Source organism: Lampetra fluviatilis, chromosome 55, assembly GCF_964198595.1.
Source record: "Lampetra fluviatilis chromosome 55, kcLamFluv1.1, whole genome shotgun sequence".
Lineage (NCBI taxonomy): Eukaryota > Metazoa > Chordata > Hyperoartia > Petromyzontiformes > Petromyzontidae > Lampetra > Lampetra fluviatilis.
Window position 1 is genome coordinate 7,590,767 of NC_136329.1, and position 13,354 is coordinate 7,604,120.

The 13,354-nt window shown below is 54.9% G+C and overlaps 1 protein-coding gene across 1 annotated transcript; it reads left to right on the forward strand.

Moving 5' to 3' along the window:
- The first annotated feature begins 3,271 nt into the window (after positions 1–3,271).
- Positions 3,272–13,072, forward strand: LOC144949871 (gap junction beta-2 protein-like). The gene is made up of 4 exons (XM_078879860.1): positions 3,272–3,354; positions 7,508–7,987; positions 10,311–10,572; positions 12,358–13,072. The coding sequence occupies exons 2-4, from the start codon at positions 7,922–7,924 to the stop codon at positions 12,921–12,923; spliced, it is 894 nt and encodes a 297-aa protein (XP_078735986.1). The 5' UTR covers positions 3,272–3,354; positions 7,508–7,921; the 3' UTR covers positions 12,924–13,072.
- The last annotated feature ends 282 nt before the right edge of the window (positions 13,073–13,354 follow it).

A 13,354-nucleotide genomic window follows, 5' to 3' on the forward strand; every position in this document is an offset into this window, starting at 1 on the left:
GGGGGATCTTTGTCTTTGTGTGTTGTTGCCTTTCTGGTTTGCTGTGACGTGACACCGCCCTGAGCAAGAGATGACAGAGACACACAGACACACACACATACATACAGACACACACAGACACACACACAGACACACACACAGACACACACACACAGACACACACATACATACAGACACACACACACAGACACACACACACACACAGACACACACAGACACACACACATACAGACACACACACATCCACACACACAGACACACACACAGACACACACACACACACAGACACACACAGACACGCACACACATACAGACAGACACGCACACACATAAAGACACACACACACAGACACACACACACACAAACACACAGACACACACACACACACACCCACACACACAGACACACACACAGACACACACACACACACACAGACACACACACACATACTAACAGACACACACACAGGTACACACACAGACGCACAGATACACACCCACTCACCCACACACACCCACACACACACACACAAAACAAAGATCCCCCATATAGCCTTAACAGACTGTAGGGGCAAGTGCTGTTAGCGAGCACCTATGAAGGCCGCAACGGTACACGAGGGGGTGGGTGGTCAGCACCACGCCCGACCGCCTTTGTCTCCCTAGCGGTGATGTTTACACACCGCACCAGGTACTCATTTGAGGCTGAGTCAACCTAGTGGAGGCCTAGGACCGGTTTCAGATAATCGTCACTGGTGTTGGCCGTGAGCGGGAATCGAACTCGGGTCGCCGGGTTCATAGCGCAGCGCGCTAACCGCTGCACTCTCGCTCCCCACACACACACACACCTACACACACCCACACACCCACCACCACACACCCACACACCTACACACACACACCCCCCAACACACACACCCACACACCCACCCACACCCACCCACACACACACCCACCTACACACACACACACCTACACACCCACCTACACACACACACCCACATGTGTGTATCCGCACTGAGCCCTGCGTCACAGCAACGTGAGCGTCGCTGCTCTCAGCACTGTATAGTCTGAGCAGAGGGGAGAGACGGAGAGGTAAGGAATCATGCTTACATTAACAACAATAATTGGAGTCAAATGCAAACAAAAAACGATACTATGATAATTTATGCATTGTCTTTGAAACTGATTGGTCCACACCAGAGACAGCTTTTTTAGAGCCTAGTCTCATATGGTGTTCGACCAGATGACGCCAAAAGGTGCACAAGGACAATGCATAAATTATCAGAGTATCGTTTTTTGTTTGCATTTGACTGCAAGTATTGTGGTTAATGTAAGCATGATTCCTTGCAAAAGGTATCAGTTTTGTTGCCAGAAAAAAGGGGAAAACCCCTATTAGTATATTTTGGTACTGGCAAAGGAGGTCCCATGATATAGTCACTACTTGTGGAATGTGTAGGTGGTGGGGGGTCTCAAAGTCATAAAGCCCATGTACAAAACTGCCCATGTACATGGGCTTTTCCGCAATGTCTCTCGCGAGGAAACACGCTGCCTCTGTCTTCTTCATTCAGAAGACGCATCTCACGGCCGAGGACGAGGATGACTGTAGTACGGAGTTAGATTGATGGCCTTAATCTAAGTTGGCTTGTGGTTGTTGTTGTTGTTTGACTTGATTCCCACTGGGATTTTTTGCACACAGCGTTGGTGTACGGTGCTTTTTTTCTGGAATTTCTGCTGGTTTTTTCCCCTTGATTTTCAGTTTGCACATATTCACTTTAAGATGTTTTCTTGTTCATGTTTTAGTTTTTTGTTTGTTGCGGTTGCACCCGATTCAAGAGCCGAATGGCTCACAGGGCTCTACCTAATAAATGAACTGGAACTTGAATGACTGGAGAAAGGAGTGGGGAGGGGACTCCTTCTACAGCCACCTTGACAACACCTCCCTGTGGAGTCACGACCCTGTCCGCTAAAAGGTTGGACTGTCAGAAGGGCTGGGTGCAGATGCAGCACTTGTCGTAGTTAAAAATATTTACATCGAAAACAGGGGGCACATTGACATAGAGTAGGGAGAGAGGTGGTAGAGAAAGGGGGGGGGCAGAGAGGGGGGGCAGAGAGGGGGGGCAGAGAGGGGGGGCAGAGAGGGGGGGCAGAGAGGGGAGGGCAGAGAGGGGAGGGCAGAGAGGGGGGCAGAGAGGGGGGGGGGGGTACATAAAGGAAAGCATTAAAAACAACTAAAAAAATCCGAAATGATGAACGAAGCAAAGTGCCGACTACACCGAGCATCTTCTTGTTTCCTCTGATCGTAAAAAAAAGAGAGAAGGCAGAGGCAAGGGGAGGTGAGGGGAGGAGAGGGGGGGAGGAGAGATGCAAGTGAGGGGAGCGAGAAGGGCTGCGTGCAGATGCAGCACTTATCGTAGTTTACAGAAAACAAATATAACCCGTAAAAACAAAGTTTTTCACTATAAATACTATATATGCGTGGCGGCTAGAGTCCTCTCGTCCTCTGGCTTGAAATGGCTGCCACCTATGGGTCAGATGATTGCCTGCCACCATTAAGCAATTGGTAATTCAATATAATTTATTTTTTCCTAAAAAGTGTATAATTTTGGAAAAAAAATTTCACGAACATTAATTGTCACGTACAACGAGTCTGTGTGCAAAATGTCAGCTCGATTGGATCACGGGAAGTGGGTTAAAAAACGACCGAAAGATTTGCACGGTCCTAAGCAAGCAAGCAAGCGAACTTAATATAAAGGATTTAAAAAGAGAGCGAGCGAGAGAGCGAGAGGGGGGGCAGAGAGAGCGATAGAGAGGGGGGGTAGAGAGGGGGGGCAGAGAGGGGGGGGGGGTACATAAAGGAAAGCATAAAAAAAAACGAAATGATGAACGAAGCAAAGTGCCGAATACACCGAGCATCTTCTTGTTTCCACTGATCGTAGAAAAAAAAGAGAGAGAAGGCAGAGGCAAGGGGAGGTGAGGGGAGGAGAGGGGGGGGAGGAGAGATGCGAGTGAGGGGAGGGAGAGAAGGGGAGGGGAGGGGAGAGGAGGGGAGGGAGGAGAGGGGGGAGGAGAGGGGGGAGGAGAGGGGGGAGGAGAGGGGGGAGGAGAGGGGGGGAGGAGAGGGGGGGAGGAGAGGGGGGGAGGAGAGGGGGGAGGAGAGGGGGGAGGAGAGATGCGAGTGAGGGGAGGGAGAGAAGGGGAGGGAGGAGAGGGGAGGGAGGGGAGAGGGAGGAGAGGGGAGAGAAGGGGGAGGGAGGGGGGAGGGAGAGGGCGAGTGAGGGGGTGGAGGTCGCGAGAGAGACGAGAATCGCGAGGAGGGGAGCAGGAGGCGACGCGGAGTTTGCGAGTCGCCGTTCTGTGAGTTGACTCCGTCACTGCCGTGCCGTGTGTAGTGTGTAGTCTATAGTGTGGTGTGTGTAGTGTGTGTAGTGTGTAGTCTATAGTGTGGTGTGTGTAGTGTGTAGTGTGTGTAGTGTGTGTAGTGTGTAGTCTATAGTGTGGTGTGTGTCGTCTATAGTGTGGTGTAGTGTGTGTAGTGTATAGTGTAGTGTGGTGTGTGGTGTAGTGTGGTGTGTGTAGTGTGTAGTGTAGTGTGGTGTGTGTGGTGTAGTAGTATGTGTAGTGTTTAGTGTGGTGTGTAGTGTGTATAGTGGAGTGTAGTGTGGTTTGTGGTGTGTAGTGTGTGGTGTGTAGTGTGTGTAGTGTATAGTGTAGTGTGTGTAGTGTGGTTTGTGGTGTGTAGTGTATAGTGTAGTGTATAGTGTGGTGTGGTTTGTGGTGTGTAGTGTGGTGTGGTGTGTAGTGCGGTGTGTAGTGTGCGGTGTGGTGTGTAGTGTGGTGTGTAGTGTAGTGTGGTATAGTGTGGTGTGTAGTGTGGTGTGTAGTGTGTAGTGTAGTGTGGTGTGTAATGTGTGTAGTGTATAGTGTAGTATGGTGTGTAGTGTGATGTGTAGTGTGCGGTGTGTAGTGTATACTGTAGTGTGGTGTGTAGTGTATACTGTAGTGTGGTGTGTAGTGTGGTGTATAGTGTGTAGTGTAGTGTGTAGTGTATAGTGTGTGGTGCCAGGCTAGGTGTACCTTGAGGCTACTGGGCAATTGTGAGGCAGTCGCCCTCCAGCAACAGCGGAGGGCAGAGGAGTGACGCTCACAACAACGAGCGGAGCGCGACCCGTGGCACCTGGGTCTGTCCCGTGACCTCCTGCCAAGTGCACCTAGCCTGGCACAGGCGACGTGGAGATGCTAACTACCTCGCCTGGTGTACAGGAAGTCGTGGCTAGGAGATGTTGACTACCTCGCCTGGTGTACATGAGGTCATGAGTTCGATCCCGACCCTGACGATGCCTGCTGCTGTAGATTTGGAGTTTGTGTGCCTCTCTCTCTCCCCGTGGTCGCGTGGATTTGTCTCCCGAACCCCCCGGGTTTTCCCCTCCAACATTTAGAATCAAACGTCTCGCTTTCAGAGTCATCGTCTGCTGTTGTAATGTCCACGTGATGGTGATGACGATGAGTCCACGTGATTGATCCGCTATCATTTGCGATGGTCAGGGTCGCTCCTACACAGCAGCTCAGTAGGGGCCTTATACCCTGGTGACGATAAACATCGTTTAGTTTTAGTGTGGGTCTCTAATTGGTCTCTGTGGGTTTCTATGGGGTTCTGTGGGACTTTATGGGTAACTGTAGTCTCTGTGGGTCTTTATGGGTCTTTATGGGTCTCTGTGGGTCTCTGTCGGTTTTTTTGGATCTCGGTGGGTCTCTGTGGGTCTCTGTGGGTCTTTATGGGTCTCTGTGGGTCTCTGTCGGTTTTTTGGATCTTTGTGGGTCTCTATGGATCTATGAGGGTCTATGTGGGTCTCAGTGGGTCTCAGTGGGTCTTTATGGGTCTTTATGGGTCTCTGTGGGTCTCTGTGGGTCTATGTCGTTTTTTTGGATCTCTGAGGGTTTCTATGGGTCTCTGTGGGTGTCTATGGGTCTCTGTGGGTGTCTATGGATCTCTGTGGGTTTCTATGGTTCTCTGTGGGTCTCTGTGGGTCTCCGTGGGTCTCCGTGGGTCTCTGTGGGTCTCTGTGTGACTATATTGTTCTCTATTGGTTTCTGTGGGTCTTTGTGGGTATCTATTGATCTGTGTGTGTCTCTGTGGGTATCTATGGGTCTCTGTGGGTCTATATTAGTCTCTGTGGGTATCTTTGGGTCTCTGTGGGGATCTGTGGATCTCTGTGGGTCTCTATTGGTCTATGTGGGTCTCTGTGGGTCTCGGTGGGTCTTGGTGGGTATCTGTGGGTCTCTGTGGGGATATGTGGGTATCTGTGGATCTCTGTGGGTCTCTATGGGTCTCTGTGGGTCTCGGTGGGTCTCTATTGGTCTCTGTTGGTCTCTATTGGCCTCTGTGGGTCTCTGTGGGTCTCTACTGGTCTCTGTGTGTCTCTACTGGTCTCTGTGGGTCTCTATGGATCTCTGTGGGTCTCTGTGGGTCTCTATTGGTCTCTGTGTGTCTCTATTGGTCTCTGTGGGTCTCTATTCGTCTCTGTGGGTCACTGTGGGTCTCTGTGTGTCTCTATTGGTCTCTGTGGGTCTCTATGGGTCTCTGTGGGTCTCTATTGGTCTCTGTGGGTCTCTGTTGGTCTCTGTGGGTCTCTGTGGGTCTCTGTGGGTCTCTACTGGTCTCTGTGTGTCTCTACTGGTCTCTGTGGGTCTCTATGGATCTCTGTGGGTCTCTATTGGTCTCTGTGGGTCTCTGTGGGTCTCTGTTGGTCTCTGTGGGTCTCTGTGGGTCTCTGTGTGTCTCTACTGGTCTCTGTGGGTTTCTATGGATCTCTGTGGGTCTCTGTGGGTCTCTGTGGGTCTCTGTGTGTCTCTGTGGGTCTCTATAGCCAATAAAAAAGTTGTTTATAATTGTAGTAGCCCAGTGGTGGCGCTGCTGCGTAGGCAGTGGCAGACAAACACTGTCAACAATAGCGAGCCAACACGGTGAGTGTCAATAACAACAACAGCGACCACATCGTAATTGTGGGTGTGTGGGTGTGGGTGTGTGTGGGTGTGGGTGTGTGTGGGTGTGGGTGTGTGTGTGTGTGGGGGTGTGTCGGTGTGTGTGTGTGGGTGTTTGTGTACGTGTGTGTGTCTGTGTGTGTATGTGGGTGTGTGTACGTGTGTGTGTGGGTGTGTGTGTGGGGGTGTGTGTGCGTGTGTCGGGGTGTAGGTGTGTGTGGGTGTGTGTGGGTGTCTGTGTGTGTGTACGTGTGTGTGTTCGTGTGTGTCTATATGTGTGTGTGGGTGTATGTGTGTGGGGAGCGGTGGTGCAGCAGTCAGCGCTACGCTGCGCTATGAACCCGACGACTCGGGTTCGATTCCCGCTCACGGCCAACACCGCCAGTGACGATTATCTAAACCGGTCCCGTGGGCCTCTCCTAGGTCCACTCGGCCTCAAATGAGTACCCGGTGCGGTGTGTAGTAAACATCGCCACTGGGGAGACAAAGGCGGTCGGGCGTGGTGCTCGTGTGCCGTGCCGGCCGTCGTAGGTGCTACTCGCTAACTGCACTTGCCCCGACAGTCTTTTACAGGCTACACGGGGGAACTTTGTCTTTGTGGGGCCTTGACAGGGAATACATATAACGGGCGACGTTTCGGCCCAGGGCCCTAAAGCTTCAAAGTTCAGAGAGAGAGAGAGAGTGGGTGGACACCCCACGTGACATTCAGCATCATCAGCATCATCATCAGCAGCAGCATCATCATCAGCATCATCAGCATCATCATCAGCATCATCAGCATCGTCAGCATCATCAGCAGCAGCATCAGCAGCAGAGTCAGGCTCTGCTTGAAACAAGGGCGTTTAAACCAGCAATCTCAGAGGAATGATTGTACAGAATCAGTGGTGAGCGTCACGTGGTGAGGGGTGAGTGTCACGTGGTGAGTGTCACGTGGTGAGCGTCACGTGGTGAGCGTCACGTGGTGAGCGTCACGTGGTGAGTGTCACGTGGTGAGCGTCACGTGGTGGGCATCACGTGGTGGGTGGTGAGCGTCACGTGGTGGGTGGTGAGCGTCACGTGGTGGGTGGTGAGCGTCACGTGGTGGGTGGTGAGCGTCACGTGGTGGGTGGTGAGTGTCACGTGGTGGGTGGTGAGTGTCACGTGGTGGGTGGTGAGTGTCACGTGGTGGGTGGTGAGCGTCACGTGGTGGGTGGTGAGCGTCACGTGGTGGGTGGTGAGCGTCACGTGGTGGGTGGTGAGCGTCACGTGGTGGGTGGTGAGCGTCACGTGGTGGGTGGTGAGTGTCACGTGGTGGGTGGTGAGTGTCACGTGGTGGGTGGTGAGTGTCACGTGGTGGGTGGTGAGTGTCACGTGGTGGGTGTCACGTGGTGAGTGTCACGTGGTGGGTGTCACGTGGTGAGTGTCACGTGGTGGGTGTCACGTGGTGAGTGTCACGTGGTGGGTGTCACGTGGTGGGTGTCACGTGGTGGGTTAATAACGACTCCAACTTCTCTCACCCAATGATTTTTTTTTCCAATTTCCCTTCCAGACGCGGTCAAGCACAGCAGCGGGGGACGAGAGGGCCAGTCCAATCCAGTCTACTCCAGTCCAAACCAGTCCAAAGCAGTCCAGTCCAGTATAGACCAGTCCAAACTAGTCCAGTCCAGTATAGTCCAGTATAGACCAGGTTACTCCAGTCCAGTCTACTCCAGTCCAAACCAGTCTACTCCAGTCTACTCCAGTCCAGTCCAAACCACTCCAGTCCAGTGTAGACCACTCCACTCCAGTCCAAACCAGTCCAGTCGAGTCTAATCAAGTCCAATCAAGTCCAGTCCAGTATAGTCCAGTCCATTCCACTCCAGGCCAGTCCAAACCTCTCCAGTCCAGTGTCGACCACTCCAGTCCAGCCCAGCGAGCCCCCCCCCCCGCCCCCCTCCACGCTGCCCCCCAATCTCCGGGCACCATGAACTGGGGCGCTTTCCAGACGATCCTGCACGGCGTGAGTCAGTACTCCACCGCAGCGGGGAAGGTAACCTGGAGGACGCGCGCGGTGGCCATGGTAACGGTGGCCATGGTAACGGTAGCCATGGTAACGGTGGCCATGGTAACGGTGGTAACGGTGGTGGTGGTAACGGTGGCGATGGTGGCGATGGTAACGGTGGCCATGGTAACGATGGCGATGGTAACGATGGTAATGGTGGCGGTGGTAACGGTGGCGATGGTGACGGTGGCGATGGTAGCGGTGGCGATGGTAGCGGTGGCGATGGTAGCGGTGGCCATGGTAACGGTGGCCATGGTAACGGTGGTAACGGTGGCCATGGTAACGATGGCGATGATCAGCGGTCAGCGCTACGCTGAGCTACGAACCCGGCGGCCCGAGTTCGATTCCCGCTCACGGCCACCAACACCGCCAGGGACGATGATCTGAACCGGTGTCTGGGCCTCCCCTAGGTCGACTCAGCCTCAAGCGAGTACCCCGGTGTAGTGGTGTGTAGTGAACAGTAGCACCGGGGGAGTGGGGAGACAAAGGCGGCCGGGCGTGGTGGTGCTGGCCACCCACCCCCTCGTGTGCCACAGTGCCGGTAGCCTTCATAGGCGCTGCTGCTACTCGCTAACAGTACTTGCCCCAACAGTCTGTTACAGGCTACACGGGGGATCTTTGTCTTTGGTGATGGTGGTGGTGGTGATGATTGTGATTGTGATGATTGTAATGGTGGTGATGATGGTGATAATAGCGTTGATGGTGATGATTGTGATGGCGATGGCAATGATGATGGTGATTATTATGGCATTGATGATGAAGGTGATGATGATGGTGGTGATGACTGTGATGGCGATGGCGATGATGATGGTGTTGATGATGATGTTGGTGATGATGATGGTGATTATGGCGTTGACGGTGATGATGGTGATGGAAATGATGATGATGGTAATGATGATGGTGATTATGGCGTTGATGGTGATGATGGCGATGGCGATGATGGTGGTGGCAATGATGATGGTGATAATGGCGTTGATGGTGATGATTGTGATGGCAATGGTGATGATGGTAATGATGATGGTGATTATGGCGTTGATGGTGATGACGGCAATGGCGATGATGGTGGTGGCAATGATGATGGTGATTATGGCGTTGATGGTGATGGCAATGGTGATGATGGTGATGATGATGGTGATTATGGCGTTGATGGTGATGATGGCGATGGCAATGATGATGTTGGTGATGATGATGGTGATTATGGCGTTGATGGTGATGATGGCGATGGCAATGGTGATGATGGTAATGATGATGGTGATTATGGCGTTGATGGTGATGATGGCGATGGCAATGGTGATGATGGTAATGATGATGGTGATAATGGCGTTGATGGTGATGATGGCGATGGCAATGATGATGATGATGGTAATGATGATGGTGATTATGGCGTTGACGGTGATGATGGCGATGGCAATGATGATGATGGTGATTATGGCGTTGATGGTGATGATGGCGATGGCGATGATGGTGGTGGCAATGATGATGGTGATAATGGCGTTGATGGTGATGATTGTGATGGCAATGGTGATGATGGTAATGATGATGGTGATTATGGCGTTGATGGTGATGACGGCGATGGCGATGATGGTGGTGGCAATGATGATGGTGATTATGGCGTTGATGGTGATGATGATGGTAATGACAATGGTGATGACAACCCCCACCGAGTCCCACTCACGTGCTCCCCTCCCAACTTCCCACCCCTCTCCTCCCCCCTCCCTCTCAATCCCCCCTCCCCCCTCCCCCTGCTCCCCCCCCCTCCCTCCTCCCTCCCCCTCCCTCCTCCCTCCCTCCCCCTCCCCCTGCTCCCCCCCCTCCTCCTCCTTCTCCTCCACCCCCATCCTCTCCTCCTCCATCCCCCTCCCCCTGCTCCCCCCCTCCCCCATCCTCCTCCCTCTCCACCCCCATCCTCTCCTCCCCCCATCCCCCCGCTCCCCCCATCCTCCTCCCTCCACCTCCATCCACTCCTCCCCCCTCCCCCTCCCACCTCCCCCTGTCTTTCCACCCATCCTCCCTCCCCCCCTCCCCCCACTCCCCCCCTCCTCCTCCTCTTTCCACCCCCATCCTCTCCTCCCCCTCCCTCTTTCAATCCCCCCTCCCCCTGTCTCTCCACCCCCCCCTCCCCCTCCCCCCTCTCCCCCCATCTTCCTCCCTCCACCCCCATCCTCTCCTCCCCCCTCCCTCTCTCAATCCCCCCTCCCCCCTCCTCCCTCTTCCCCTCCATTCCCCCTGTCTCTCCACCCTCCCTCCCCGCTCCCCCCCTCCTCCTCCCTCTCCACCCCCCCCGCCCCACCCCCCACCCCGCCCACCACAGGTCTGGCTGTCGGTGGTCTTCATCTTCCGGATGCTCATCATCGTGGTGGCGGCCGAGACGGTGTGGGGCGACGAGCAGTCCGAGTTCGTGTGCAACACGGAGCAGCCGGGCTGCAAGAACGTCTGCTACGACCACTTCTTCCCCGTGTCGCAGATCCGCCTCTGGTCGCTGCAGATGATCTTCGTGTCGACGCCGGCGCTGCTCGTCGCCATGCACGTGTGGCACCGCAAGTTCCGCTCGCAGAAGGACCGCTTCGAGAAGGGTCAGCGAGTTACGGGGTCCGGAATCTGGGGGCGGGGGGGTGGGGGGTTAGAGGGGCGAGGATCTAGAGATGAGGAGGGGATTGGACCCTCCCAACGGTTGTCACGACTCACGCGGAGACCCATAGACTCGCCCAGAGACCCATAGACTCACACGGAGACCCATAGACTCACACAGAGACCCATAGACTCACACGGAGACCCATAGACTCACACAGAGACCCATAGACTCACACGGAGACCCATAGACTCACACGGAGACCCATAGACTCACACAGAGACCCATAGACTCACACGGAGACCCATAGACTCGCACAGAGACCCATAGACTCATACGGAGAAGCATAGACTCACACAGAGACCCATAGACTCGCACAGAAACCCATAGACTCACACAGAAACCCATAGACTCACACAGACACCCATAGACTCACACGGAGACCCATAGACTCACACGGAGACCCATAGACTCACACAGAGACCCACAGACTCACACAGAGACCCATAGACTCGCACAGAGACCCATAGACTCATACGGAGATCCATAGACTCACACAGAGACCCATAGACTCACACGGAGACCCATAGACTCACACAGAGACCCATAGACTCACACAGAAACCCATAGACTCACACAGACACCCATAGACTCACACAGACACCCATAGACTCACACGGAGACCCATAGACTCACACGGAGACCCATAGCCTCACACAGAGACCCACAGACTCACACAGAGACCCGTAGACTCGCACAGAGACCCATAGACTCATACGGAGACCCATAGACTCACACAGAGACCCATATACTCACACGGAGACCCATAGACTCACACAGAGACCCATAGACTCACACAGAGACCCATAGACTCACACAGAGACCCATAGACTCACACAGAGACCCATAGACTCACACAGAAACCCATACACTCACACAGACACCCATAAACTCATACGGAGACCCACAGACTCACACAGAGAACTATAGACACACATGGAAAACCATAGACACACACAGAGACCAATAGACTCACGCGGAAATCCATAGACTTACACAGGAACCCATAGACTCACACGGAGACCCATAGACTCACACGGAGACCCATAGACTCACACAGAGAAGCATAGACTCACACGGAGACCCATCGACTCGCACAACAACAACAACCGCCACACAATAACAACAGATGGAAATTCCTCCAGTACAGCTACTGAAGGCTTCACGAACTACGTGGTCAAAATATATGTTAAACAATGTTGGGGCCAGAGGACATCCCTGTCACACCCCAAGGTGTACAGGGAATGGCTCCGACTCCCGACCACGTAGTTTTACCCGGGCCCACTCACCATCATGAAGGTCTTTAATGAGCGTGAGCTCAACACACACAAGACAAAGACAAAGATCCCCTGTATAGCCTTAACAGACTGTAGGGGCAAGTGCTGTTAGCGAGCACCTATGAAGGCCAGCACGGTACACGAGGGGGTGGGTGGCCAACACCACGCCCGGCCGCCTTTGTCTCCCCAGTGGCGATGTTTACACATCGCACTAGGTACTCATTTGAGGCTGAGTCGACCTAGGGGAGGCCCAGGACCGGTTCAGATAATCGTCACTGGGTGTTGGCCGTGAGCAGGAATCGAACCCGGGTCGCCGGGTTCGTAGCGCAGCGCAGCGCTAACCGCTACACTACGGCTCCCCACTCATGCGTGCCGTCAACACACACACACACATGCACACGCACGCACATACGTAGTCTCACACCCCCGCCTCCCCTCCCCCCACCACCCAGGCCGCGAGGAGAAGCTCCACGGGGGCCTCTTCTGGACGTACCTGGTGAGCCTGGCCTTCCGCGTGGGCTTCGAGCTGGGCTTCATGTCCATCTTCTACTTCATGTTCGGCGGCTTCTCGCTGCCCCGCCTCGTCAAGTGCAGCGCCTCGCCGTGCCCCAACACGGTGGACTGCTTCGTGACGCGCCCCACCGAGAAGAACGTCTTCACCTACTTCATGCTGGGCGCCTCCATCGTCTGCCTGCTGCTGAGCGTCGCCGAGATCTTCTACCTGACCACGAAGCACGGCCTCGTGCGCGCTGTCAAGAGGTGCGAGCGCGGCGAGGGCCTCCTGCCCGTGCTGAGGCCTCGCTCCAAGCGGGCGGGCGGGAAGGGCCGCAAGACGGGAGGGAAGGACGCCGGCGGCGGCGGCGGCGATGGCGGTGGCGGTGGCGGCGGAGGAGCGGGGAACTGCGGATTTGCCGGAGCCGCGGGCGGTGGAGGCGGTGAAGGCGGTGGAGGAGGTGGCGGCGGGCAGAGCGACGAAGAGGAAGATGAAGGCCTCCCGCCGGAGGAGACGGCCATCTGAGAGCGGCGTCCGCACGCGACACTGAGACTGAGAAGCCTGAGGCGTAGGCCCCGAGCGCTGTTGGGCCCCACCGCAGGGGTTCACTCCCCTCCGTAAGCGGTCACTCTCACCATGATGGTGGTGGTGGTGGTGGTGGCCCCCCCCCCACACACACACAACGGTTCTCTCCTGCCCCGTCGCCCCCCCCCCCAACCCTCCCTGCTCCCGATGTGAGGACCGCCGGAGGCCCGGGGGCCACGCTGAACCGTCCAAAGTCTCCAGCGACTTGCCCCACACCGCAGGGGCAGAGTCACTGGACGCAACGGGGAAGTGGCGGGGAGGTTAATGGAGCCGAGAGTCGGCTGCTGATAATAAATCAAAAAGCCAAGCAGCTACGTAGCCGGAGCTCGGAGCAACTTGCAGAATGTGCGCTCGGATTTCCGCTCGACTTA

Excerpts from the sequence above, each read along its gene's own strand:
- LOC144949871 (XM_078879860.1), top strand. The coding sequence starts at position 7,922 with ATGAACTGGGGCGCTTTCCAGACGATCCTGCACGGCGTGAGTCAGTAC. Across the intron at positions 7,988-10,310 it reads ACTCCACCGCAGCGGGGAAG|GTCTGGCTGTCGGTGGTCTT; the intron begins GTAACCTGGAGG and ends CGCCCACCACAG. Across the intron at positions 10,573-12,357 it reads GAAGGACCGCTTCGAGAAGG|GCCGCGAGGAGAAGCTCCAC; the intron begins GTCAGCGAGTTA and ends CCCACCACCCAG.